This window comes from Quercus lobata, chromosome 12 (genome assembly GCF_001633185.2).
Source record: "Quercus lobata isolate SW786 chromosome 12, ValleyOak3.0 Primary Assembly, whole genome shotgun sequence".
Taxonomy (NCBI): domain Eukaryota; kingdom Viridiplantae; phylum Streptophyta; class Magnoliopsida; order Fagales; family Fagaceae; genus Quercus; species Quercus lobata.
In genome coordinates, this window is record NC_044915.1 from 26,589,822 (window position 1) to 26,614,976 (window position 25,155).

Here is a 25,155-nt window from a genome sequence, read left to right on the forward strand (position 1 = left end):
TGAAAGAAGAAATATAGTATAAAATAGAAGGCAAACCCTGAAGGGAAGGGATCTAGAAATTGAGAGGAAAACACTGTAGCAATCAATAGTTGAACTTGTAATCAAACTTGAGAAGAAATATATAATAATTGATCTCCTTGGATTATGCCGATAACGATTTTCTTTAGATTAAACCAGTCTATCTTTATTTTTTTGTCATCTGGATCCACTTTACTTTTCGTTTGACTCAATAAAGCCTAGTTTTCCAACCCACTCTCTACAAATTTATTGTATTAGATTTTTTGGGCCTAAGTTTATCCATTCTTTGGGCTTGGGAGCCAAACTGTGACCTTACAATTGGCGTCGTTTATGGGGAATTATTGTGTTTTAGTGAGTTTGACGTCTAACTATGGTAGGTTCAGGTCCGAATCTGGAGGAATCTATAGGGTCCCAACGTCGAGATCATTTTGTTAATCTTGAGCAAAGAAGGGATCGGAAGATTAGTGTGCATACCATCCATACTAGTAGGAGCCAGTCTCGAAGCGGGAGCCACCTTTCTCATAAGGAGAACACCAGAGCCATGCAACTGGAGATTGATCATCTAAAGAGGAAGTTGCGCCACGACCTGCAAAGGCGAATTCCCTCCAATTCTGATTTCTCTTCTGACGATGAGGAGGATGGTAGTTATAGACCCAAGTCAAGAACTCCTCCTAGCGAGTCTTTTTCGTATGATGAGGACTACCGCCATAAGCGCAGGAACATGAGCTCATCTTCCAAAGGCTTGGGAAATGATGTGATGAGCAGAGCGCTCAACCAAATTTCCAGATCACCTTTCACGCGCAGAATTGAAGGAGAGAGACTTTCTTGGTAGTTCACTCAGCTCAAGTTCACCATGTACAATGGTCAAACAAACCCTGTGAAACACGTAAGCCACTTCAACCAGAGAATGACTGTGCACTCCAAGAATGAGGCCTTGTGTGCAAGGTGTTTCCCTCCAACTTAGGGCCCGTGGCCATGAGGTGGTTTGATAGCTTATGATCAAGTTCAATTGATTCTTTTAAGGAACTCATTCGGGCGTTTGAATCTCGCTTTATTATGTGCAGTAAGGTTCCTCGGCCTTTAGATTCCCTATTATCTATGTCCATGAGAGAAAGGGAGACTTTGAAAACGTATTCGGACAGATATTGGGAGATGTTCAACGAGATCGATGGAGACTTTGATGATGTGGCTTTAAGGAATTTTAAGGTCGGCCTGCCTGCCGAGCATGATTTGAGAAAGTCCTTGACTAAGAAGCTGGTAAGGAGTATGCATCGGCTTATGGACTGTATTGACGAGTACAAGCGAGTTGAGGAAGATTAGCAGCAAGGGAAGGGAAAGGCTAAGGTTACCCTCAGGACAAGAGGGATTTTAGGTCGGATAGATACAATAATAACAGACCTCGAAGGGATTTTGCTGGGCAATCTGAGTCTACGGTTCTTCAGGTGGTTAATACGGTATTCCGAGAACCAGTACATCAAGTCTTAGAGAAAATCAAGATTGAGCCATACTTCAAATGGCCAAACAAGATGGGAGGAGACCCCATGAGGCGCGACCAAAGTCTTCATTGCCAATACCACCAGGAACGAGGACATATCACCGAGGATTGTAGAACTTTGTGGAACCATCTGGAGCAATTGGTCAGACATGGAAGGTTAAAGCAGTTTTTGTATCAATCCAATGGGCAGGGAGACCAAGTAGGATCTGGGGCTTAGGGGAATGCTTCTTTAAGGCCCCCTTTGGGCACAATTAATGTCATCTTTACTACTCCTAGGAGAACTGATTCTCATCCCTACAAGGTGATGTCTGTAACTCGGCCACCCGCCGAGGACTCTAATTCTGAGTCGAAGAGGGCTAGGGTGGAGATTCGACCGGCATTGAGTTTTTCGGATGAGGATAAAATTGGAACTATACAGCCACATGATGATGCTTTAGTGGTCACCCTCAGGATAAGAGGTTATAATGTGAAGAGAGTGTTGGTAGACCAGGGCAACGGTGCAGAAATCATGTATCCTGATCTATATGAGGGCTGAAGTTGAAACATGAGGACTTGGCACCTTATGATTCATCATTGGTAAGCTTTGATGGGAAAGTTGTGATTCCACGGGGTCAGATTAGATTACTAGTACAGGCGAGGTCCGAAGTGGTCGAAGTGGACTTTATTGTAGTGGATGCTTATTCCCCCTACACCACCATTGTGGCAAGGCCTTGGCTCTATGCCTTGGGAGCCGTTTCTTCCACCTTGCATTCGAAAGTTAAGTATTTGTCCGGAGACCAGAGTGAGGAACTAATTGAGAGTCAATCTATGGCTAGGCAGTGCTTGGTATCTGCAATTATGCATTAGCTCGGAGTTGAGTCCTCGGCCTCCACTGAGGGGGGTTCATAGCAGTCAAAGATCTCGATCTTGTTTACGGATTCTCATCCCTCTTTCTATAAAGGCAATCATTGGGATTACCACTTATCCCTCTTGCCTTTTCTCATGCCATTTCCCTTCCATACAATACCTAATTAACACTCCTGGCGGAATTCTATACTGAGCTCTAAAGCTCTCTATATTCTCTGCGGAGTCTACCAAGTGAGTAAATCTACCCATATTTGGAGAAGGGTTGGAGATGCTAAGATAGTAAGAGAGAAACTAAGAAGACCGAGGAGGAATAGACACAGAAAAAAGAAAAGTAGATGGAAAAATAAATGGAAAGGTTTGTAAAGACTTACGTAAAGAAGAAAAGTCTCCTTGGACAAGTTTTCAGAATTTGTGAGGGCACGAGTAGATTGAATAAGTGCGCAAGTTCAGTGTGTGAGTGCTAAAGTGAGGTGAATGAAGTGTTTAGGTAGTTTTTATATCAAAGAGAGGGTGACATGCAGGAAAATTCCCGCCCGAGTTCTAATAAAATCCTCAGCCGTTGGATCCGCATCGTGCAGTAAAACGTGGAAAATATGGAGCCGCAAGAATTTAATGAAGGCGCGTAAAAAGATACCTGCACAGATAGAGATGATGTGTGATAAGATACGAGGTCATTGTAATGACATTGAAATCCTCCTTTCTTCCCGAGGAGCCAGAAAGGAGAATTTCAAGGGGCTATTGTAGAGGTGTTGGGCCTAGCAATATATATCTATGTATATATTGGGCCGGGGGCCCAATCTGAGGATGTGAAGTAGTCCAAGAAGGGGTGAACATCATCAGGGGAGTCCATGTTTGTAAGTGAAAAGGTTAGTTTTGATCATAAGGGTCCATGAAGGTGGGCTGAGGACAAATGCCTCCTTGGCTGATTAAAGCCAAGGTCCGAAGGGGTGGTCTACTATCTAGGGCAACGTTCTAGGAGATTCTATTGACACGGATAAGTATAAAATATTTAAAGAGAAAGCTGCTACTACTGCATTGAATGCTCTGCACCTAACCAACTGGTCGCATTAATGTAGAGGTGATACCTGAACAGTAATTTTTAGCCTTACAACTACTACCAGAGATTTCAGGAAGGTGTTGATGGGATAAAAATCAACACTAGCAATCTACCCTACACATGGAGGGTAGAGATGAAAAAAGGAAGATAGTATAAAATAGAAGGACTTGAAGGGAAGAGATCGAGAAATTAAGAGGAAAACATTGTAGCAATCAAGAGTTGAACTTGTAATTAAATTTGAGAAGAAATATATAAGAACTGATCTCCTCGGATTGTACCGATGACGATTTTCTTTTGATTAAACTAGTCTATCTTCATTTTCTTGTCATCCAGATCCACTTTACTTGTTGTCTAACTCAATAAAGCCCAGTTTTCCAACCTACTCTCTACAAATTTATTGTACTGGGCTCTTTGAATCTAAGTTCATCCATCTTTTGGGTTTGGGAGTCAAACTGTGACCTTACAAAAAGCATCAAAAAGAATAATTAATGTGTTGATATAATTCTAGTAAATTTAAACCAAATGAATGTGATTATGTTATATTTGTAAAATAATTTTTAGTCAATTAATTAGCAATAAAAAGTTTTTTATTCGTATTGTAGCTGAATACTTTATTATTAGAACATATAATAAAACTTTTAAAATTTTTTTGAAAACAGTAAAAAATTATTGAAGAGATTATTTAAAGGTACAACAACATTGCAAATTATATTTTCGAAGGTGAATTTCTTCAAAGCTCTAACACTTTTCTTGTGTATTATCTTAGCAAGAACTATCATGAAGAATTCCTAAACAAGTAGCTAAAAAAAATTAATATTTATACGGGAATCTATGAATCCTAAACAATGTGAATGCGGTGTTCAAAGGATTCCAACCAAGAATCTTCACATCATGACAGCGATGCCATTCTCAAATTAATGGCTTCAAAGGTGCTTGTTACAAGGCCTATTATATATATTAGGATAAAGCTAAACAATCTTTTCTTAGTGCTATGGAATTGGCAGATTTTTATTTTGAAAACTCTAAACAATACTATTCAGAAATAATAGATGTGACTCTTCATAAGCATTAGTTTTTGGAAAAGAAGAGTATTCCACCACCTACATCTATTGATCTCAACTCCAATGACCATGAGAATGCTAACTATAAAGGTTATATACAAGGAAATTAAAAATATCCCAAGAGATACATATATGAGAACTTGAGTTCAAAACTTCTTGCTAGCATCATGAGGCTAAATCTATGGGATTACTCCCTATAATAATTTGATGCATGTGGGATGAGGAGACTGCATACATTCAAGAGAATAATCAAATAATCGAAAAAATCTGGACACCCTCATTTGTCAATATATATATAAATATATATATATATATTCTTTATTTATGGCTTGGAAATGATAGACTTGAATTTATCTCTTCCTCTTTATCCTTGAGATAATTTGTACCTGGCATTTTAAGAATTTGAGTATTTTCATTACAATAGCTACTTAATTAGAAATATTGCCTTCTCCTTACTCCATAGTTCTTTGTGACTTTAAAACTTATTCTCATAAATTTTTATCATTCATCTTTTTGACAAGGAAAATCTTTTATCCATTTATGGACTCTATCATCCAAAAAATAAACATTTTTCCTTAAATTTGAAGAGATATAAGGCTTGTGTCTTTATTTTGATTTTCAATTAAATTATTTAAAAGCTTTTTCTTACACTTGAAGATCTCTACATAATGGGATGTTTCCCCTCTTATAGGGAAGAGAAAATGAGGATTACCATAAAATAAACCCTAGCTTGCCAATTTTAACAAAGTATCCTAAAGTAATTTTATTTTTGTTGTAAGTTGGTCTTCACCTTTTACAAATGAAGAGTATTATATTTACAATATTTTCACAATAAATTAGAGGTGTTAAGTCATTACTGATTTACTGGTTCTAATTTAAACCCACAATTGAAATTACTTTTTTACCTATTAGTAACAATTAATAACAACCTATCACTTAAAATTTGTTGTGAAAATGTTGTGGACATATTATTTCTCTTTGCAAATAAGTCCATTATACTTTCACTAAATCTATAATGCTTGCTTTTACGATGATTGATTTTTACCATCAAATTCGACAGCAAAAAAATTCACTTATTGAACTAACTACAATACACAACCTACCATTTTTTTTATATGACTTTTAGGTGTATCCCACTCCCAATACAAGAGATGAAATGTACCCTAATTGTTTCACATGATAATAATTTGGACCCTTGGTAAGTCTCTGTTCCCTAACAATAGTAGAAACCCAAGGGTGGAGCCACAAGGTTGACCAAAGTTGCCCCTTGACCCCACCAGAACCGGCCAAACCTAATAGAGACTTTGTTGTGATAAAATTTGTTACCGACATTTTATTTAGTCCTGTCCAGTTGTCATTTACACTAAAATCTTTGACTCTGTCACTGAGAAACCCATGTTGGAAGTAGGATGTTTGGGAGTGTATTTTGAACAATAATTTTTAGTGTTTCAATAATATTACATTTATTTTCATACATTTTTTTACCTGTACATATTTTCAAAAAATATAAATAATGTTACTAGAACAACATTACTAAACGGGCCAAGTTCTAAAAATTCATATGAACACCATCTGGTATTTCATGTAAACAACCCAAAAAAACAATAATTTTCATTAAGCCATGCTTATGTATTAAGATTTATGAAAGTGTAAATTGTTTTCCAATCATCAACGTGTCAAAATAACATCTGTGATTTACACAATAGATTTCTTTTTTGTATGAAATTACATGAATTTCTATTACATTTATTTGATAGGAGCTCATTAAAGGTTTATATTTATTTTTTATTTTTAAATAATGGGTTGAACATTAATGTAATTGTCAAGGGCCTTGTAGCTGAATTGATATCTCCTCATGCACAAAGTGCAGATCTAAAGAAAAAATAGTTCGAACTATGGGGTTAGCAACATATTTTTATAATCGCTATAAAATAAAAATAAAAATTTGATTTGAGACAAAAATTCAATTTTGAGGTTTATAGTGTAATTAAGCCAAGGAAGGGGAAGTGGGGGTGAGTTACAATGAAGACTGAAATAAAGGCAAGGATCCAAGAAAGGAAAGTTCTCTATGGTGTTTACCAAAAAAAAAAAAAAAAAAGTTCTCTATGGTACATTAAATTGTTCCTTATAGTTGGAAGTGATGAAGGTTGGGAAAGCAAGAGATATATCATATATATATATATATATATATATGTTCATCTCACTTTTGGAGGAGATATAAAAGATCAAATCATTGCTAGGTTAATTTCTTTAGCTTGACTTAGATCCTGTGAGAGAGACACAGATATGTTGGAAGGAAAAGCTGTAGTAATAGATACAGACATGTCATTGGAGATGCAAGCTCAAGCAATGGCTTTTGCTTCCCAAGCTCTTGATCTCTATGAAGTCTTTGATTGCAAAAGTATTGCTGCCTACATAAAGAAGGTAAAATGCTTATGTTATCTAATATTTCCTTCATTGTTTTCGTTAACTTTGTTTATTTCTTTCTTATTTTCTCTATAGGAGTTTGACAAAATGTATGGCCCTGGGTGGCAATGTGTGGTGGGCACAAGCTTCAGATGCTTCTTACCCATCTCGAAGGAACTTTCATATATTATTCACTAGAAACTATCAATTTCCTCATCTTCAAAGGGGCCTCTTCTTCATTCTAATTACAAACTCAACCCTTTTTTTTTTGGTTGAAGTGGAAGAAAGAGTAAAGACAAATAAAATAACAGTGTGTCATTGAGATAAGAAGGTGACTTTTGTGGATTCTTTCTGTTTGATTGGGAATCATCTAATGTTTTGAAGGCACATGTACAAAAGATCTTTTGTTTGCTTGCATAATTGATTACTTGAAGATGCGTTTGTAAAGTTCTATATATATATATATATATATATATATAGAATAATACAATTGCTTAAGCTCATTTGTTTTGGGCTTTGCACACTTTTTTTTTGAACCTGGGGTCATACCTATTTAAAATAAACTCTACACTTGTGTAGCATGCATATATAATAATAATAATAATAATAATAATTTTTCTAAAATTAAAATTGATCATATTTCCTTAATTCTTATTATAGTGACTTTGTTTTCAATTATTTATTAATACTACAACAATGAAACTGAGGCTAGTCAATTACTTTGGGATGTCCAAAATACAACTACCAACACAAAATTATTTAATCCCGCCAATAATAGGGTTGAACTACTAAAATTTTAAAATTCCTAGTTTGTCATATAAAATCTTATTTATGTTTGTTGTATCTCATCAGGCGTTCCCAGGTGATTTAAAAAAAATATTAAATATTAAGACAAATTTAAATTCCCGTATAGTAATGTTGTTAACTTGTTATAGTAATGTTGTTTGTATTTTTTAAAAATACATATAAGTGAAAAAGTGTGTGAAAATACATATAATGTTGTTTAAACATTAAAAACTGTTTTTTAAAATACACTACCAAACAGTTCTAAAAGATTTCAAATTCCTTACTTTGTTTGGAAAACTAAATTGACTGCTATTTATCATTCAGGACCAAATACTTTTTTCAAAAGAGTACTCAAACTCATAGGTAGTCAAGCCGGTGAGTAATTGCATTATTGGCTTATTTATGGTGGGGTCCTTATATAAATGGTACATTCACAATTTTTTTTCCTTCAAATTCCATAATTGATATCCTTCGACTAACAAATATTTTTCCTATCACTCACAATTATAAAAAAAAAATCAATTCAAAAATTATGAAATTTATTGATTTATTTATTTTTATGGGAATTTCTCTATTTATTGTGTGTGTTTGTTTCTAAAAATTAAAAATAAAAAGTAAAAATAAAATTTCAAAAACTCCCTAGTTATTGTCGGTGAAGTCACTAATATGAAAATAAAGGTCAAAAGCACCCGTGCCATATTTCGAATTATTACTTTTAGTAAGTGGGTTAAAAAAGAAAATAAAAAAATTGAAAAAGAAAAAGAGAAAAAATTAATTTGTCCGTTGAACTTTTAAAAAAAAAAAAGACCCAGCAAGAAATCAGAACAGAATAGTCCACGTGTCGAGATCGTAACCGTCCAAATAAGCAAAACTTGCTCGAGGTTTAGCCTATAGGGTTTGAAAGTCCAAGAGTCCGCCCCTTTATGTTTGAATGAATAGAGCACCAGACCGTTTCACTCTCTCTCTTTCTCTCTCTTCTCTTTCTCTCTCTAAAAAAAAGGCATTTAGCAGATCGAGTTTTTTTTTTTTTGGTTACCAAAACTGAGAGAGCTTCTTCTTCTTCTTCTTTTATTTTTTTTCCCCAAATCGCTCACTTGGATCTTCAAATGCGCACCGTTTTGATCCCATCACCGACTTCCTCTCCCAACAAATTGATTCTCTACGCTTCGCTTTCTGATTCTGAAGCTCAGTTCGGTGAGTTTTTCTCACTCTCACTCTCACTCTCTCACTGTGCCTTTGCTTTTAACCTAAACAACTTTTTTTTTTTTTATCAGTTTAAATTTACTTTGGCGAGTGCTTGTGTGTTTTTTTTTTTTTTTTTTTTTTTTAAGGTTTGATCTGATGGAATTTTTGTTTGATCTGTAACCTAAGCTTCGAATTTATGATAATTTTACCGTACTTGAGTTCGATGGATTTTATGTTTTTGTTTTTTTGAGACATGTTCAATGTTTTGTCGGAAGCATAGCACAGGTTTTGATTTCTACTATGTTGTTTCATGTTTCTTTGTGTAAATTCTTCGTGTTTTGAATCTTATTTAGCTCAATTTTAAGTTACCGATCTCTCTCTCTCTCTCTCTCTAAAAATGTCGTGTAATTAGCAAATTATTCTGAGCAAGATCGCCATTTAAACTCGCTGAGCCGAGGAATTGTAAATATCATGGACAACTATTTTTTATATATGAAGCTTTTTTTGTTTTAATTGTTTGTTAAAAAAATCATTATATGAGATTATGAATTTTAGTTTTAGTTCGCGATGATCGATTGGCTGCTACTGATTTTAGTGTTTAATTTTAGCTTTGGATCGGTGATTTAACTCTTTCTAATGCTTTGTTCTTACTATCAATTTTACAATTGGGTTATTAATTTTATGATTTCTGTTTTTTCTGTGCAAAAAGGTAGCTACTGCCTCTGCGTAGGTAGAAGATAATGATTTGGAGAGAATATTCTGGAGATAGTTGTTGTCGTGTTGGAATTGGGGTATGTAGCTTTACCTATTTGTCAAGAAACTATGGAAGGTGATCGGAAAATCTCTACCACCCAAGATGGGCTCGGGGATGCTAGCCAGAGAATGCGAGCTCTACAAGGGTAATTTAATAGCCTGTTTGGTTATTTCATCTTTAGGTGTAACCTCAAAATGTAGCCATTATTCTTCCTCTTGTTTATTATATCTTGGAACCTTTTTCATCGATAAGGGCTAAGCTGTCTCAAGTTCATTTCTGTGCTTGCTTTATAACTTTAGCTGAAACACATTTTAATTGGTGCTTAGCACCTTTTCTCATAGATATAGAGTTAATGTCGTTGAATTCATGCAATATTGGGATTTTCTCTAGTGTATTATGCCAGTGATGTAAAAAATGAAGTTGTTGAGAGACAGTTTCTCTAAATTTTTTGTGTTTTTATAGAACTACAAACAACAAAATTTAACATCTGATTGACTTATTGAGGAACTCTTTTTTTTATTGATATTTTTATTTTGGAAACCTTGCTTCCTAGTACAACAAATTCAAAGATGCTATCTCAATTTTACTCATATCAGGGATTATCTATGCTCTGATTGAGGAATAGACAATATAGCAACTGAATTTTTCTTAACATTATATTTATCTTTTTTAGGAGGACTAGTGGTCCTACAAGGCGTTCTACCAAAGGACAATGGACACCTGAAGAGGTAAAGTCTATTTTGTTTTACTACTTTTCACTGTTGCTGCTATATTAATGGAATCAATATAACAAGTTCTTAATTCATTGTTGTGCTTCTGTGATGATTATAATTGTTTAGTTGTATAACATTATATTTTTTGTTATATTCTGGGTATGTGAATGCATAAATTTTCCTTGTGTTTTAGGATGAGATTTTGCAGAAGGCCGTTCAGCGTTTTAAAGGAAAGAACTGGAAAAAAATAGGTATTATTGCGTGTTACCAGTGTGTTTATCTTTGGAAGCTTATTTTATAACAAATTATGGGAATCATTATACTTAAGCATTTATTTTTTCCTTTTGCTTTTAGTTGTTTATTTATTTATTTTCTTTGTATATATGCCCTCTTAAGTTCTTCAAACATTTTGCTGTATAGATTTGCATATATTTTGTATATTATAGATTTATGAGCTATTGGTTACTGATTAATTTACACACTATATGAGACAATGAGTAGCTGTATAGATGGCCTAGAGTTTTTCAGGCCCATGATAATGTTCTGGTTAATTAATTTTTACAAGAACAAATATGGCTATTATTGGATATTAGCAAAGGAAACAATAACTTTAATTTGCAATTTCAAACAGTGGACACTAGATTACCCAACAAGGGAGGAATCGTTTCAAAACTAACACTTCTATTTGTTGGTTAGGTTTTCTTGCCTACTCTATATAAGTTCAATGAAATTTAAGGCAAATTTGAGTCCTGCTCAAGCTTTTACTTCTGAAAATTGTTCCAGATAACTTTCTCTTCTCACTATCAATTTGTGTTATATGAATTTCTTATTCCTTCCTTTTGGTGAGTATCATGGAAAAAATGTTTATGCCACCTCCCCCTCCCCCTAATTTATGGTAGACAAAGTCAAGATAGAAGCCTTATGGAAAATTGTGAACTTAATTGAACAAAAAACCATATTAAGAATAATTATTAAATGATAGAATAATGATTAATTTCTCCATTTCCTTACTGCTTAAGCTTTTGGGACAATTAGTAATTTATCATGGTATCATAGTAAGAGGTCCTAAGTTCAAACATTGTCTCCAACTCTCCTCTCTACCTCCCATTAAAAAACAAAGTTAAAAATCCTGTGTTGCACCCCCCAAGGGGGAGTTTGGACCAACAAATGAGGGAGAATGTTTATTTCAGCCAATTTACTATCATTTCCTAGTTGGTACTACTTTTGAGTCCCAAACCATCTTTAGCATTAGCATTGTTCTTTGATTGCCTAAATTTTGAAAGTCACTTTTTGTTTGATATCTGTTACATATGACCAAACCCTTCAGCCAGTGCTCCAATTTTTTAATTGGTGGTACTTTTGACTTATCATAATGTTTCATATTCTTTAATTGTAAAATTTCTCTTTGCAGCGGAGTGTTTTAAGGACCGTACCGACGTACAATGCCTTCACAGGTGGCAGAAGGTCTTGAATCCAGAGCTTGTCAAAGGTCCATGGTCTAAAGAGGTGACCTACAATAGCTGGTTCTGGTTTTCTGTCAATTCCCTCTCTGCATTTCACCAAAGTTGCATTGCCGTTGACTATATAAAAACGTGCTTTTTATGGTTTAACATGACCTTACTGGTTACTTTTGTAAATGTAAATAGGAGGATGAAGTTATTATTGAATTGGTGAAGAAGTATGGTCCAAAAAAATGGTCGACCATTGCTCAGCATTTACCTGGACGTATTGGTAAGCAATGTCGGGAAAGGTATGCCTAAAGTATACTTGTACCTAAAAAAAGTGAGGTTTTAAAAAATTGTACATAAGCAAATAAGCTAAAAGCTGAACAAAAAAGCCTGTGGCAAACAGATAGTTATAATTTTACTCTTCAACTAGAAATTGTATTTTGTTGTTGTATCCCAGCAACTGTATGGTATGTGTACTCATGTAAATTGATACCAATTACAGGTGGCACAATCATCTTAATCCTTCTATTAACAAAGAGGCATGGACCCAAGAAGAGGAACTGGCTTTGATTCGCGCTCATCAGATCTATGGGAACCGATGGGCAGAGCTAACAAAGTTCTTGCCTGGAAGGTAAATATAGTTAGTTGTATAAGAGGCTGCACCTTTCCATTTTTTTCTTTATTTTAGTGTTCCTAGGTATTTTTCTGTTCCTAATATGCTCTATTTCTTCCATCTTTTGTTCCATGTTGAGTTTTATGCTATAACAATCTGCTCATTTGACTGGCATTTGATACTTGCAATCATCTTGTGTTTTGATATATCTGTGTTCATGTGGTCAACAGGACAGACAATGCTATTAAAAATCACTGGAACAGTTCTGTCAAAAAGAAATTGGATTCTTATCTAGCATCAGGTTTACTTGCTCACTACCCAGTCCTTCCTCATGTTGGACATAGAAATCAATCCATGCTTTCATCTTCTTCAAGGATGCAGAGTAGTGGAGATGATAGTGGGCTCAAAGGGATAGAAGGTGAGGAAATTTCAGAATGCAGTCAAGATTCAACCGTTGCAGGTTGCTTTCAGTCTGCAAATGAAATGGCCAATGCAGTTTTACATAACATAGAGGAACTCCCATTGACTCAAGAATCTGGTTTGGCAAAGGAGCAAAACTCCAGTCCATTATCATGTTCTGAACAATATTACACATCTCTGGAAGATGTTGCTTTTTCAATGCCAGATATTTCTTGTGAAGCTGGTTGCCCTGACAAATTGCTTGAGCAAAATTTCTCGCATGATGCTGGAGCTTCTGTGAGCAGGGAAAACAAATTTAATGTACATGGGTTACCAAATATCTCGTCACTGGAATTGGGGCAGGACTCATCACAGTTGCAAACTCATTGTATAAGTACTAATGAAAGCCATGAAATAGTGAATGTTCCTTGCCAAGCTTCTACTTCAATGGGATATATGGCTATGGGTTCCTATAATAAAGCAGAGCACATGTTGATACCTGATGATGAGTGTTGTAGAGTCCTATTTTCAGAGGCAATGAATGATGGTAATTTTTTCACTGGAAATCTCACAAAAGGCTCAAATATGGTTGCCTCAGTTGGAGGCACAGATTCATTTCGCTGTCAATCATCAAACGGTATGATATCTGAAACTGTTGCAACTTCAGCTTCACAATCATATTGTCCTCCTAGGTCTGATATAATCGGAACTTCGTGCTCTCAGCAGTTTGTGCCTGCACCGTCACTTATATCTGTTGATGGTGGTACACTTATATACAGTGATGAACCCAACCAGTTATTTGAAACTCAAGAACAAGAGTTTGTCATTAGTGCTCATGATGGCTTTGTCTATACCAAGGACTCTCCCAATTCCCCTTGCAATAATGGTACAAAGAACACAGGATTGCAAGAACAACCAGATTTTGTAAAGGAACCTTCAAAATTAGTCCCTGTAAATTCTTTTGGTTCAGGATTAGACATAAACCATACTTGCCCTTCTCTGGGTGAAGGATCACATGTACATACAGAACCGCAGGATGTTGGAGCTCTATGTTATGAACCTCCTCGTTTCCCAAGCTTGGATATTCCATTTTTCAGCTGTGATCTGGTACAGTCTGGTAGTGACATGCAGCAGCAAGAATATAGTCCACTTGGAATCCGCCAGCTTATGATGTCTTCTATGAACTGCCTTACCCCATTTAGGTTGTGGGATTCTCCATCTCGTGATGATAGTCCCGATGCTGTGCTGAAAAGTGCTGCTAAAACTTTCACAGGTACACCATCCATATTGAAGAAACGGCATCGTGACTTATTATCTCCATTGTCAGATAGAAGAATTGACAAAAAACTTGAGATTGACATGACGTCTAGTTTGACCCGAGATTTTTCACGTCTAGATGTTATGTTTGCTGACAATGGGACCCAAAAAGCACCTTTGCTCTCTCCATCATCTAACCGTAAGAGGAATTCTGGAACTTCCATTGATGATAAAGAAAATCTTGATCATGCCTTTGAAGAGGGGGATGAAGGAGCTGCCCACATTGTGAGTTCTTTTTTCGTTTTTGAATTTTTTGAGCATTGGTTTTCTAAGAATGAAGAAATTAGTTAAGACCCCTTTTACTTTGGTATAAATCTGTCAAATTAAGATGTGGTAGGCTCTAGCTAATTAGCTAGTATGTAACTTCCAAGTGTGATATTGACTGTCTTCATGGTGTTGATTATAATGTTGGGCTTCCAAAAAAATTGTATTATTATTCTCCTTTTTGATTAATTTGTTGATTCTTCTTTTCTTGAAATTTGGATTTTTCATGTTTAGTACAGCTTTATCATTTTTCCTTTAATTGCCAACCCACCAATTTTATATTATCAGTGTCACGGAGGGGATTGGTGGATAAAACTGAAGTTTGTTCAATAGAGTCATTATGTTTACCTGTGTGTGTTTTCTCTCTCTCTCTCTCACTAATTTTTACCTATTTCTGGTTCAGCAGTCTTCTGGAGTGCTTGTTGAACACGACATGAACAATCTGCTATTACATTCTCCCGATCAAGTTGGGTCCAAAGCAGACAGAGCATTATTAGGTTCAAGTGCTGGAACTCCAAGAAATCAACAATCTAGGAGCTTGGGGGCTGCATCAAATCAAGGAATTCCTAACAAATCATCATTTGGAAATCCATGTGCACCTGTTAGCTCTCCTACTGTTTGTGGGAAGAAACATGAAAGTCATTCAGTTGCAGTTACATGCCTACAATCTGCTTCTTTGTCAGTTCCCCTCGAGAATAGAGGTGATAATGCTGGGAATGATGCCAGTTTTGAAACCTTTGGCATGTAAGATTCAGCCACTTTTCCTTTTGTTATCATTTTCCATATTATTGCTCTAGTGTTTGCTTTGAGAGACTATTGGTGATAATGCTGGGAATGATGGCGGTATGGAAAGCTTTAGCCTGTGAAATCAGAAACATTCTTCCTTTAGCATTTGTCAACCATTGAACCTGCCCTTGCATCAAGAACTTTTTTTCATATGCAAGTAGAAATTTTATGTGAAAATTTTATATTACCAGCAGCCTGAATGTTCTTGTGCCTGATTTCTTGTGACACTGAGCTTTGAGCTTAGTGTCCCCTGCTGATTTCTTGCTGATCATTGAAGATTGACCATGATTGTTTCTGACTGTGGTTGCTTTGCTGATGGTGTTTTCAGGTTTGGAGGAACTCCATTTAAAAGAAGTATTGAATCCCCTTCAGCATGGAAATCCCCATGGTTCATAAACTCTTTTCTGCCTGGCCCAAGGGTTGATACTGACATTACAATCGAGGTATTACAAGTTTTGGTTGAATAGTGTTTTCTGTATGTGTTTGATATACTCTATGGTTCTTTATTAATACTTGCAAATAATTTCCAGGATATAGGGTATTTTATGAGCCCAGGGGATAGAAGCTATGATGCCATTGGGTTGATGAAACAGATAAGTGAGCAGAGTGCTGCTGCATATGCCAATGCCCAGGAGGTTTTGGGAAATGAAACTCCAAAAACATTACTAAAGGGAAAATCCATCAGCCAGGGGAATCTGGACCGAGAGAACAGTCATATGCTACATGATCCTCTGGGAAACCGTTCCCATTTGGCTCCAAATGTTTTGGTATGACCATTTTTGCTCAAGTTTTTCTTTTTCAAGAAAAAAAAAATATATATATATATATATTTATATATATAATATATCCACAGAGTTGAGACAACAATGGCCCATTCACTTGAGGCAAATAAGCCTGCCATCTATAGTAATAATAGAAACAATATGGAAAATGGTTATGAAGAAAATAGGCCTACAATAACTCAAAACATTATGGAAAATGGTCATGAAGAAAATAATCCCTTTTATCTACCAGTAATAGACTCCCTGATAGATATCAAGAAATCTGCTGAATAGATTTTTTGAAATGTTTGCAGACGGAGTGTCGCATCCTTGACTTCAGTGAATGTGGAACACCTGCAAAGGGAACCGAAAATGGCAGATCCTCAAATGCTTTAAGCTTCTCAAGTCCCTCTTCTTATCTGTTGAAGGGTTGCAGATAGCGGTTCGTTCTATAGCTAAAAAGCCTTATTGCTGTCATAATTTGAAGTTAATATATACATAGTCCTCTCTCTCTCTCTCTCTTTTGCTGTTTCATTGCTGGATCTCGATTTAATTAATTTACAGAAGATTGTACAAGTGTATTCTTTCCAAATTATGTTACCTTATTTTGCAAACAGACCCTTGCCTCATAATCACAACAGGTAAACTCCATTAGAAGATGATGCATCATACTCGTATCACTTTCCCGCAAACAAGCTTCCGCTATGTTAGGGTTTTTTTTTTTTTCTTCGTGAAACAAAACAACTGTTCACTCTTCAAACGACATTTGTTACAATTTAGGTAACCTGGGATTTCAGCATTACAATTTTTTGTCAAAAGCTGAAAAGTAGTATTCGGTCCATTTCTTCTGTTTATTCTTGTTCATTTCGGCCCATCTAGTTTATTTTAGTCCTTAAGAATGAGAAAAGACAAGTTTGAGTAAGGAGTATACCCATTTTAAATCTGAATTTATTAAAAAATGTAGATTTTAAACTTGTTCACCTAAAAAGTTGAAAGTGCATGGAACGCATTTGCACTATTATGCTTTCAACTTAATTGGATTTACTAGTTAGATCTCAGGATGCATGAACTTACAAAAATCAAACACACACGGGGAGAGGGCTGTTTGTGGTGCGCTGTGGTTTTGGGCCATTTAGTGCGCTGTGGTTGAGTTTAGACAAAATCATAACTGTATTGTACTTTATTTTTGCGGTCACATATGTGGTGTAGTGTATAAGATGTGGTTTGAACAATTTGAAGTCGGTATATTTTTCAAATTTTAGGCTTTTTCTACCTGGTCCAAAACTAATTTTTCTCTTTGTTTTCGGTTAAGTTTTAAACTATTGAGTTAGTTTTTCTGTCAAAACTTACTGGATTATCAAACTTGAAAAAAAAAAAAAAAAAAAATCCTAAGGTTAATATATTAATATATAAAGAGGTGCAATATGTGCGATTTTCTTATCATAAAACTACAAAACCGCATTGTACCATGCAATGCGATTGTTCCATTTTGCGAGTGATTTTGGTGCAATTTGGTAACCACCCGAGAGGGAGAGGGAATGTGATTCTAACTTTTAACCTACTAACCTTATATTTGTATGAGTTATATATAAACTTTACCACAATCTGGAATGTTTATATCAACCAAATTAAAATCAATAGCCTTTTATGCCTTACACACAATACAAAGTTCAGAAAATCCAATATCAAGTTTTTATAAAAGTTTATTTTATAAATAGAAAATGTACCTACAATTATAAATAGAAATATACATACATATAATTGATATAAACTTGTCCAAGAATATATTATTACATTTAAACCTAGTTTGTTTATAAATGACGCCTCAAAGGTGGGCTTGACTAATTGATTATATATATATTGAGAAGATAATTGATTAAATAAATAAACATGAACAACTTTTTTTCCCAAGTTAAATCCATGATTGTATATAAAATCATTTAGATAAGTTACGTAAATAAAAGTACACACGGATAATTTATAAATCATCACGTAGTAGGTTTGAGGAATTTTCCTCCAAACCAGTTTGGAAGAAAATTTTGACCTTATATGTCAAACTAATCTTTCTCATCTTTTTCTTCCAATGTTGTCAAAAGTAATAGAGGATTAAAGAAATACTTTTCTAGAAGCAACGTTGAGCGCTATAAAATTTAAGTTGCAATAAAATTCTCAGCTTAAAAGCAAATCTTTTGAAATATTCCTCCACTTAACAAAACGCTTTATCTTTAAACTCTCGATGGTTGAGGGCTATATCTTTAAACTCTCAATAGTTGGGGGGCCAATTATTACAACAAAATAGTAAAGGGGACGAGTCCATCGAAATGGGAAGGCCTTTCCCAGTAGAAAAATGTTGCCAGCAACAAAATCAGGCAAAACTAGTAACAGCTGCATGAATAGCATCTGCAAGATGAGGGACTGTCCTGGAGCTCAGACCTGCCATGCTAATCCTCCTGCATATTTGACAGAAAGCAAGGACTTAGTAATCAGAGTTGACAATTGTTTTTGTCTCATAAGAATGTATTGTTGCACGCAAATGTTTAATCATGCTTCTAAACTTCGTCCCAAGGCTTTGGATTTGAAAGGTAATATTTTTCATGCGTCTATCCAAACTGGATCACCATTATGACAAAATGAGAGTACTGTGTTTTCAGCCAAAAAAAAAAAATCCCTCAAATTAGGCAGGAAAAAGAAAGCCGCCCTTCCACAAATCCTAACTCCACAGCAGATACACTTGACACATGTTTGGATTTCTATTTTTAAATCTATAATACTAAAGATTTTATTCCTTCTCAAGCCTTAGCAATTTTATTATCTACTGTAACATTTTAAAAAGAGGCACATAATCTTGTATTTGGGGGGATTAACTGTGTGGTGGATACATTTATGCCGACTATATTTTAGCAATGTGTCCTCAAGAGCTTCCAAGTAAGGCTTTGAGGATAATTGAAAGATAAGTGCATAGATTATAGGTGAGGATGGTATTTCATTTAGCAAAACAAATCTATTCGACATGAGGATAGAACATCAAACACCAAAATTGCTTCTTACTGTAATCAACCACATTGCCATGAATTTGCCAAAGTAACACTTTCATGCATATTCTTAAATTACAATCGAAATCAAGCTTCATAAGGAACTTAGGAGCTAGGCATGATATATTTTCTAATTGTTTATTGTTTAATAAAGAATGTTCTTAGGTAGACCATGAATGAACAAGATTGTGATGCCTAGGAAGCAAGGATTGCAGGAAAAGATTAGTACTTCAAAATCTGGATGACATCATAAACACCATGAACAATGTAACATGGATTCAAGCAAGTGCATAAAATTAATAAACATAATTAAAAATGTCACATGGACTAATGCATGGTCACAATATTAAGCCACAGATATAAGAGTCACGGATATCCTCAAGACAGGAATTTCTTTTATTAAAAAAACCTACACCTGTATATTAATAAAGTCAGGAAAAAGCTTCTTACCCATCAGATGTCATGTATATATGGTACTCCCTAGTCATGAAAGCCACTTGTTCTGAGTTCAATCCCGTAAAAGTAAACATACCAATCTGCTTAATAATGTGACTCCAGTCCCCAGGTGTACCTGCCGAATAAATAAGCAACATGAATGCCTATATTATGTACACTTTTTATCACACAATTAAAAGGCAAACATGCATTCATGTTATGCACACCAATGCCTAAACCAGAGGCCAAAGGAAGAGGGGGGAGAGAGAGATAGAGATTGGATCAATCTATACTTGTTCACAGACTTTAGCACACTCAAGACCAACACAAACCCAATAAGTATGCGTTAAAAAGAATAAAAACAAATTTTATGCTACTATTGAAGGACAAGAAATGAGTTTAAGAGCATCAGAAAACAGTAAACTAAAAAAAAAAATGCTGACCTCTAGCATGTAAGGCATCAAAAAGTTGTTGACGCATGCTGATAATACGGTCAGCCATTGCCTTTAACTCAATGGTCCACTCAGTGTACAAGTTCCTGTGATGCAACAGAACAAAATAAGAACCCCACAAGTGAAGGAAATTCATCATGCATGCTGTCTATTGTTAGGATCTCCTTTTTTCTCATTGAATAAAATAAATAGTGGAAGCCACCACAAACTTTATCACTTGATTTGGTCAGTTTGATATCAGTTCTTATTTATTTTTATTTTTTTCTTTTCAGAAAATGTAAAACAAGAAAAGAAAAATCCCGATACTTTAAAGTTACTCCTCCCTTGCCTAATTGTGCTATAGCCAGGCATCTTGTCAAGCTTTAGAATGACTACCTGTCCTTGAGGATTGTAGCAACAATAGATGCACCATGAATGGGTGGGCTTGAATACATGGGTCTGATCACAAGTTTCAGCTGGCTCTCAACCCTGCTCGCAACATCAGCTGACTTGCAGACCTATAATCAAATATAAGGTCGAGACAAAAATAATCAGAGAGATGGAAGAGGTGGATAAAAAAAGGCAAAAACTTGTTTTACAGTGTGTGTTCTGTGATATATAGCTGAAAACATGATTTAAAGTCACATTTCGAAGTTATAAAAACATTAACACCAGCCAAAAAAAAAAAAAAAATCCATTCACATTTATACCTTGTTTGGACGTTTTTTAAGGAAGGAGGGGGAGGGGTTTGGAGGTCTTTCAACTAAGTCTAACCCCTCATTTTTAATTCCTCCAAATTGGAGACATTTGGAGGGAGAGTAGAGTAGATAAATTATTGACCAAATGAATTCCCTAATTTACCCTTTCTTAATTAAAAAAAATTACTCCAAAACATCCATTTGTCCATTTTCAAATAGGGCTAAATTTGTCTATTTTAATCATTTCCTCTCCTCTCCATCTTAATTTTTAAAACATCCAAATAAGGAGAAGGGCTAATTACACCCTTCCCCCTTACTAATTTTAAAAACATCCAAACAAGGTGGAGGGGAATCATTTCCCTCTACTCTCCTCCCCACTACTCTCCTCCCCTCTACTCCCCTCTACTCTCCTCCCTCTCTAAACTTCCAAACAAGCCATTAGTAATATGCAAGATGCACAGAAGAATAAAAGAAAATACAAAGTTATGAACATATAATTTATATGGATATACAAATCAACCTACTCATCCTTACAATATTGAACCATTAAGGTAAGAACTGCCCCCTCCCCCCCTAAACAAACATTAATTGAGTGGAAGTAAGAGTCTTACTATGCTCAAGGCACCAACACGTTCCCCATAGAGTCCCATGTTCTTGGCATAACTCTGAGCAACAAGGCATTCACCACCATCTGCAACAAACATACGAACAGGCTGTGCGTCTGCATCCAGACTCCCACTTGCAAAACCCTATGACACCAGAAAGAATAATTTGAGTTCACAAGAATGGAATGGAGTTAAACTAGAATAAGCACTTGAATTATAGTGATAGGGAAATTACTTGCTTCCAATGAGCTCTAGCTCAACTAGCACCTCCTCCCCTTGCAAATGCTAGGTGGAGGGTGCAGTCATGGGATTCAAGACCCACTGGGTGCATGGGAAACTTTATAATAAATAATAAATAAATAAAATGCTTGCTGCATTTGTTGCAAACACAGTTACCTACCTGATAGGCACTGTCAAAGAATGGCAATAATGCTTTTGATCTCATCAGCTGCCTGATCTGCTCCCACTGCTGAATGGTTGGATCAACACCGGTGGGGTTGTGTGCACATGCATGAAGGAGCACTATAGCTCCAGATGGGGCAGAACCAAGGTCTTCTAGGAGGCCTGTTAGCCATAATAGAGTAACACATAACATGAGAAAGAGCCAAAAAATTATTACGTTCTTTGTGAGTTACATACGCAAGAGAAACATAACTACTCTAATATAAACAACTTAAGTTAAGAAAGAAATACAAAATTAAAGGGAGGAGATCATAAGATAAAAACAAAATACAAGAAACATAAGGAAAAATAATTAAGAATATCACCTGATGATATTTCTCATGTACATATATAGATCAAATCTACATGAATAGCAATATGCATTTAAGAGCATCAATTAACAACTAGTACAGTAGAAAGTTCCAAACCTTGGAAGTCCAGTCCACGTGTTGCTGGATCATAGTAGCGGTATGTTTTCACAGATAGACCTGCCAGAGTGAATATTTTTGGGTGGTTTCCCCACGTTGGCAGGGGAATGTATATTGTAAGCTGCAGAGAAAAAGATACGTGGCAAGGTTTATGATGTCACATAATTATCAATTTAAAACCAAAAAGACAATTCAATGAGTTTGAAATTTACTTCTTCTTTTTTTTTGATAAGTAATAAGAGTTAGAAATTTACTTGATGATAGTGCCTAGCCAAAAATTCACCTCCAACTCTCAAAGAGCCTGTACCAGACAAGCATTGAACAGTGGTAACCCTGTTCTCTTGAATAGCAGGGCTGTATCCATTGCCAAAAAAACAGAAGGGTAAGCAATCAGGCAAAGAACCAGCAAGAAACCTCTTAAATCGAACATCCTGATATTCCATACAATGCGTAATCAGACACTACTAGCTCTAATTTATCACATAAAACAATGGGCTAATGCACCTGTCAGCGCCAAGAATAAGCTTAGCACTCAATTTGTTGTACTCAGCAAGTCCAACAATAGGAAGATACTCCTTCACACGTGACCTGGTTATCATGTAAATTGGAATTCAGTCACTAGTTTGCACAAACTACAGGGTTAAGATCACAATGATAACCATAAACATAAATTTACCTGTCATTAACAAGCTGCTGCTCTGCTTGCCTCACTACATTCAGAACAAGAGGTTTTCCTTCCTGTTATGCCATTGAAACTACTAGCTCAGAAAACAGATATAAAGACATTTCAGCACAATCAAATTCCTCTTAAGCTGTTTGCGACATACAATCAATTAAGCCAAATTTGCAGCCAATCACACTTGGCAAATAAATAATCTGCCTCTCACCTTCCATATCTTATTAATGGAAATAGTTAATGAATTCCTAAGGGCATTTGTTAGTGAACTATTTTAGGAAAGTTTTTATAGGAAAAAAAAAAAAAGAATTAATGTTATGACAACTTTTTCTATTTCCTAAGACCATTGATTAAGTGGGGTCCAACTTTCTGAAAATGGTTTATTAAAAATTTTCCTAAGACCATTGATTAAGTGTAATTAAATTCATTATTTCCTATCACCTTAAGCTTTTAGAACAATCGGTATTCATTATGGTACTAGTGCAGGTGATCTCAAATTCAAACCAATTTTTGGGCTATCTCTCATTTAAAAGGTTCAAAATCCCATGAGTTTTTTTTTTTTTTTTTTTTTTGAGAAACCAAAATCCCTTGAGTCGGACCCCACTGATCATAGGAGAGTCTGGGCCCACATCTGAGGAGAAATGTCAAGATATCGATTAAGCGATTAAATTCACTGATTCCTATTAGCTTAAGACTTTTGAGACAATTGATAATTTATCATTATTTATTATTTATTTTTTATTTTTTGATAAGATTGATAATTTATCATTATATAACAAATTTTCAACAATTGTAATTGATTTCACGTCCATGAAAAGGAAAAAAGACTCACCTCAGTTCGATAAGCACCAACGCCCAAGTTCAGCTTAATCGGGCTTGGATCTTTGTTGTATGCAACAGTGACCTGATTTTCAAACAATGATACATATAATTATTACTATTATCAATACCAATAAACAACAATCATAATATCAACCAATAAAAACTCGACAGTCAAATAATAATAATAATTATTTTTCACTCGGATGAGTCGGATCACATAATAATATCGTTGACGCTCTGTTTGGATGCTGAGAAAAATACAGAGCAGCGACATAAACTCAATAAATTTTTAGAGATCTCACCGTCTTTTGCGTTCGTGATCAACATCCTTTACACCGACAACGAACAATTTCAATCACAAAAATAAACAAAAAACAAAAAATACGAATCACAGAGAAATCAGATTTTCTTTTTTCTCTCAGTTTTCTCTGCAACCAAACAGAGGCTAACACGTATCTACCAACATACATATACATAGATAGTGATGATGCCGAAAAATCAAAATTATCCTTATCAGATAGATAAAACAGAGAGTAGAGAGAGAGAGAGAGATTACGCCGAGGATAGGATCTTCAGGAGCGCGAACGAGGTGAGCGAAGACGGAATCGGCATGGAAGGCAGAAGAGGTGGGAGAGGGAGAAACGGTGTCGTTAGGGTTCTGAGAATGAGAATCCATCACAGGCACAGGCGATGAGTCTACAAAGTGTCTTACGAGAGTTTTCAATCTCCGATCACTGGCTGAAGAAGAAGATGAAGAAAGAGAAGAAGAAAAAGCACTTTCTGTTGTGGGAGAATCAAAACCGTGTGCTTCAAGTGACGTAACCTGTTGGCGCATTTTTTTTAAGTTTTTCCTAATACGTTATGGAATATACAAATTTCGCTTCTGCTTTTTTTTTTTTTTTTTTTTTGAAGAGAATTTCGATTCTGCTTTTTTTTCTCTTTATAAATAGCTAATTTTAGTTTGGGTATGTGGTCTATTGCGGTATTGCCTTTTATAGCGTGTACAGGTTTTCTTTCTGCTTACGTGTCAACGCTCTACACGCTACACTGCTGCGTGTTCATGCACCTGTCTTTTCAAAATGTGTAGAGACTCTCTCTCTCTTTTTTCTTTTTTTAATTTTTATATAATATATAATGGGCCTTGTCTTATCTTATACTGTCTTTTTTCTTTTTTTGTTAGTTAAATATGAGAGTATTTTAATTTTAGTTGTCCTATTATTAAATTAATTAGATAACAATGTTTGTTTTGTTTTTGATTTGATTAGAAATATTAATACATAGAGACCACATCACTTTTTCTCGTCTCGGAACTCAAGTCCTCATCGCGCACTTAAGGCATTGGGAGGTATTATTCTATTCAACTCACCTAATGGTAGTAAATACAGTATAAATAAGGGCCGGTTTGGTAATGTTATTTTAATAATGTTATTTGTAATTTTTGAAAAGATATGTGAGTAAAAAATATATATAAAAATACATAAAATATTTTTTAAAAACTAAAAACATATATTTAAACACATGTACCAATCATGCCCTAAATTCTTATAAAAATATTCTAATTATATCATCTATTATTAGAGTGTGACACAAACTGTTGACACTTTTGACTTGGTTATTGGTATAGTAAGTAGTATTACTGTTATCTTCTTCTTTTAGTTGTTTGACGTGACAAATTGAC

At 35.1% G+C, this 25,155-nt stretch overlaps 3 protein-coding genes and 1 pseudogene across 5 annotated transcripts; 3 read left to right on the top strand and 1 right to left on the bottom strand.

The window, feature by feature from the left end:
- Window positions 1-1,116: 1,116 nt before the first annotated feature.
- On the top strand, window positions 1,117-2,048 carry LOC115970456. The gene is made up of 3 exons (XM_031090089.1): window positions 1,117-1,275; window positions 1,461-1,669; window positions 1,790-2,048. The coding sequence occupies exons 1-3, from the start codon at window positions 1,117-1,119 to the stop codon at window positions 2,046-2,048; spliced, it is 627 nt and encodes a 208-aa protein (XP_030945949.1).
- A 4,715-nt stretch (window positions 2,049-6,763) lies between these two features.
- LOC115970457 lies at window positions 6,764-7,128 on the top strand (annotated as a pseudogene).
- A 1,536-nt stretch (window positions 7,129-8,664) lies between these two features.
- Window positions 8,665-16,571, top strand: LOC115971269 (transcription factor MYB3R-1-like). 3 transcript variants are annotated; one of them, XM_031091081.1, is made up of 12 exons: window positions 8,665-8,863; window positions 9,564-9,753; window positions 10,282-10,336; window positions 10,515-10,572; window positions 11,733-11,827; window positions 11,968-12,071; window positions 12,272-12,400; window positions 12,613-14,323; window positions 14,766-15,106; window positions 15,477-15,591; window positions 15,679-15,915; window positions 16,224-16,571. In XM_031091081.1, the coding sequence occupies exons 2-12, from the start codon at window positions 9,677-9,679 to the stop codon at window positions 16,347-16,349; spliced, it is 3,048 nt and encodes a 1,015-aa protein (XP_030946941.1). In that variant the 5' UTR covers window positions 8,665-8,863; window positions 9,564-9,676; the 3' UTR covers window positions 16,350-16,571. The 3 variants fall into 3 exon arrangements, with proteins under 3 accessions (XP_030946941.1, XP_030946943.1, XP_030946942.1); XM_031091083.1 differs by having other exon boundaries at window positions 14,769-15,106; XM_031091082.1 differs by having other exon boundaries at window positions 9,568-9,753.
- A 1,472-nt stretch (window positions 16,572-18,043) lies between these two features.
- On the bottom strand, window positions 18,044-24,444 carry LOC115971772 (aspartate aminotransferase, cytoplasmic). The gene is made up of 12 exons (XM_031091802.1): window positions 24,034-24,444; window positions 23,488-23,559; window positions 22,656-22,717; window positions 22,484-22,567; window positions 22,234-22,333; window positions 21,980-22,100; window positions 21,511-21,674; window positions 21,117-21,254; window positions 20,204-20,325; window positions 19,820-19,914; window positions 19,392-19,512; window positions 18,044-18,359 (listed from the first exon to the last, which is right to left on the bottom strand). Exons 1-12 carry the CDS (start codon window positions 24,310-24,312, stop codon window positions 18,275-18,277), a joined length of 1,443 nt encoding a protein of 480 aa, XP_030947662.1. The 5' UTR covers window positions 24,313-24,444; the 3' UTR covers window positions 18,044-18,274.
- Between the last annotated feature and the right edge of the window lie 711 nt (window positions 24,445-25,155).

Excerpts from the sequence above, each read along its gene's own strand:
- LOC115970456 (XM_031090089.1), top strand. The coding sequence starts at position 1,117 with ATGTCCATGAGAGAAAGGGAGACTTTGAAAACGTATTCGGACAGATAT. Across the intron at positions 1,276-1,460 it reads AGTCCTTGACTAAGAAGCTG|GTGGTTAATACGGTATTCCG; the intron begins GTAAGGAGTATG and ends ACGGTTCTTCAG. Across the intron at positions 1,670-1,789 it reads CAATTGGTCAGACATGGAAG|GAGAACTGATTCTCATCCCT; the intron begins GTTAAAGCAGTT and ends TACTACTCCTAG.
- LOC115971269 (XM_031091081.1), top strand. The coding sequence starts at position 9,677 with ATGGAAGGTGATCGGAAAATCTCTACCACCCAAGATGGGCTCGGGGAT. Across the intron at positions 12,072-12,271 it reads GGTAAGCAATGTCGGGAAAG|GTGGCACAATCATCTTAATC; the intron begins GTATGCCTAAAG and ends TACCAATTACAG. Across the intron at positions 12,401-12,612 it reads ACAAAGTTCTTGCCTGGAAG|GACAGACAATGCTATTAAAA; the intron begins GTAAATATAGTT and ends TGTGGTCAACAG.
- LOC115971772 (XM_031091802.1), bottom strand. The coding sequence starts at position 24,312 with ATGCGCCAACAGGTTACGTCACTTGAAGCACACGGTTTTGATTCTCCC. Across the intron at positions 23,560-24,033 it reads CTGAAGATCCTATCCTCGGC|GTCACTGTTGCATACAACAA; the intron begins GTAATCTCTCTC and ends TTTGAAAATCAG. Across the intron at positions 22,334-22,483 it reads CTTATTCTTGGCGCTGACAG|CCCTGCTATTCAAGAGAACA; the intron begins GTGCATTAGCCC and ends CAATGGATACAG.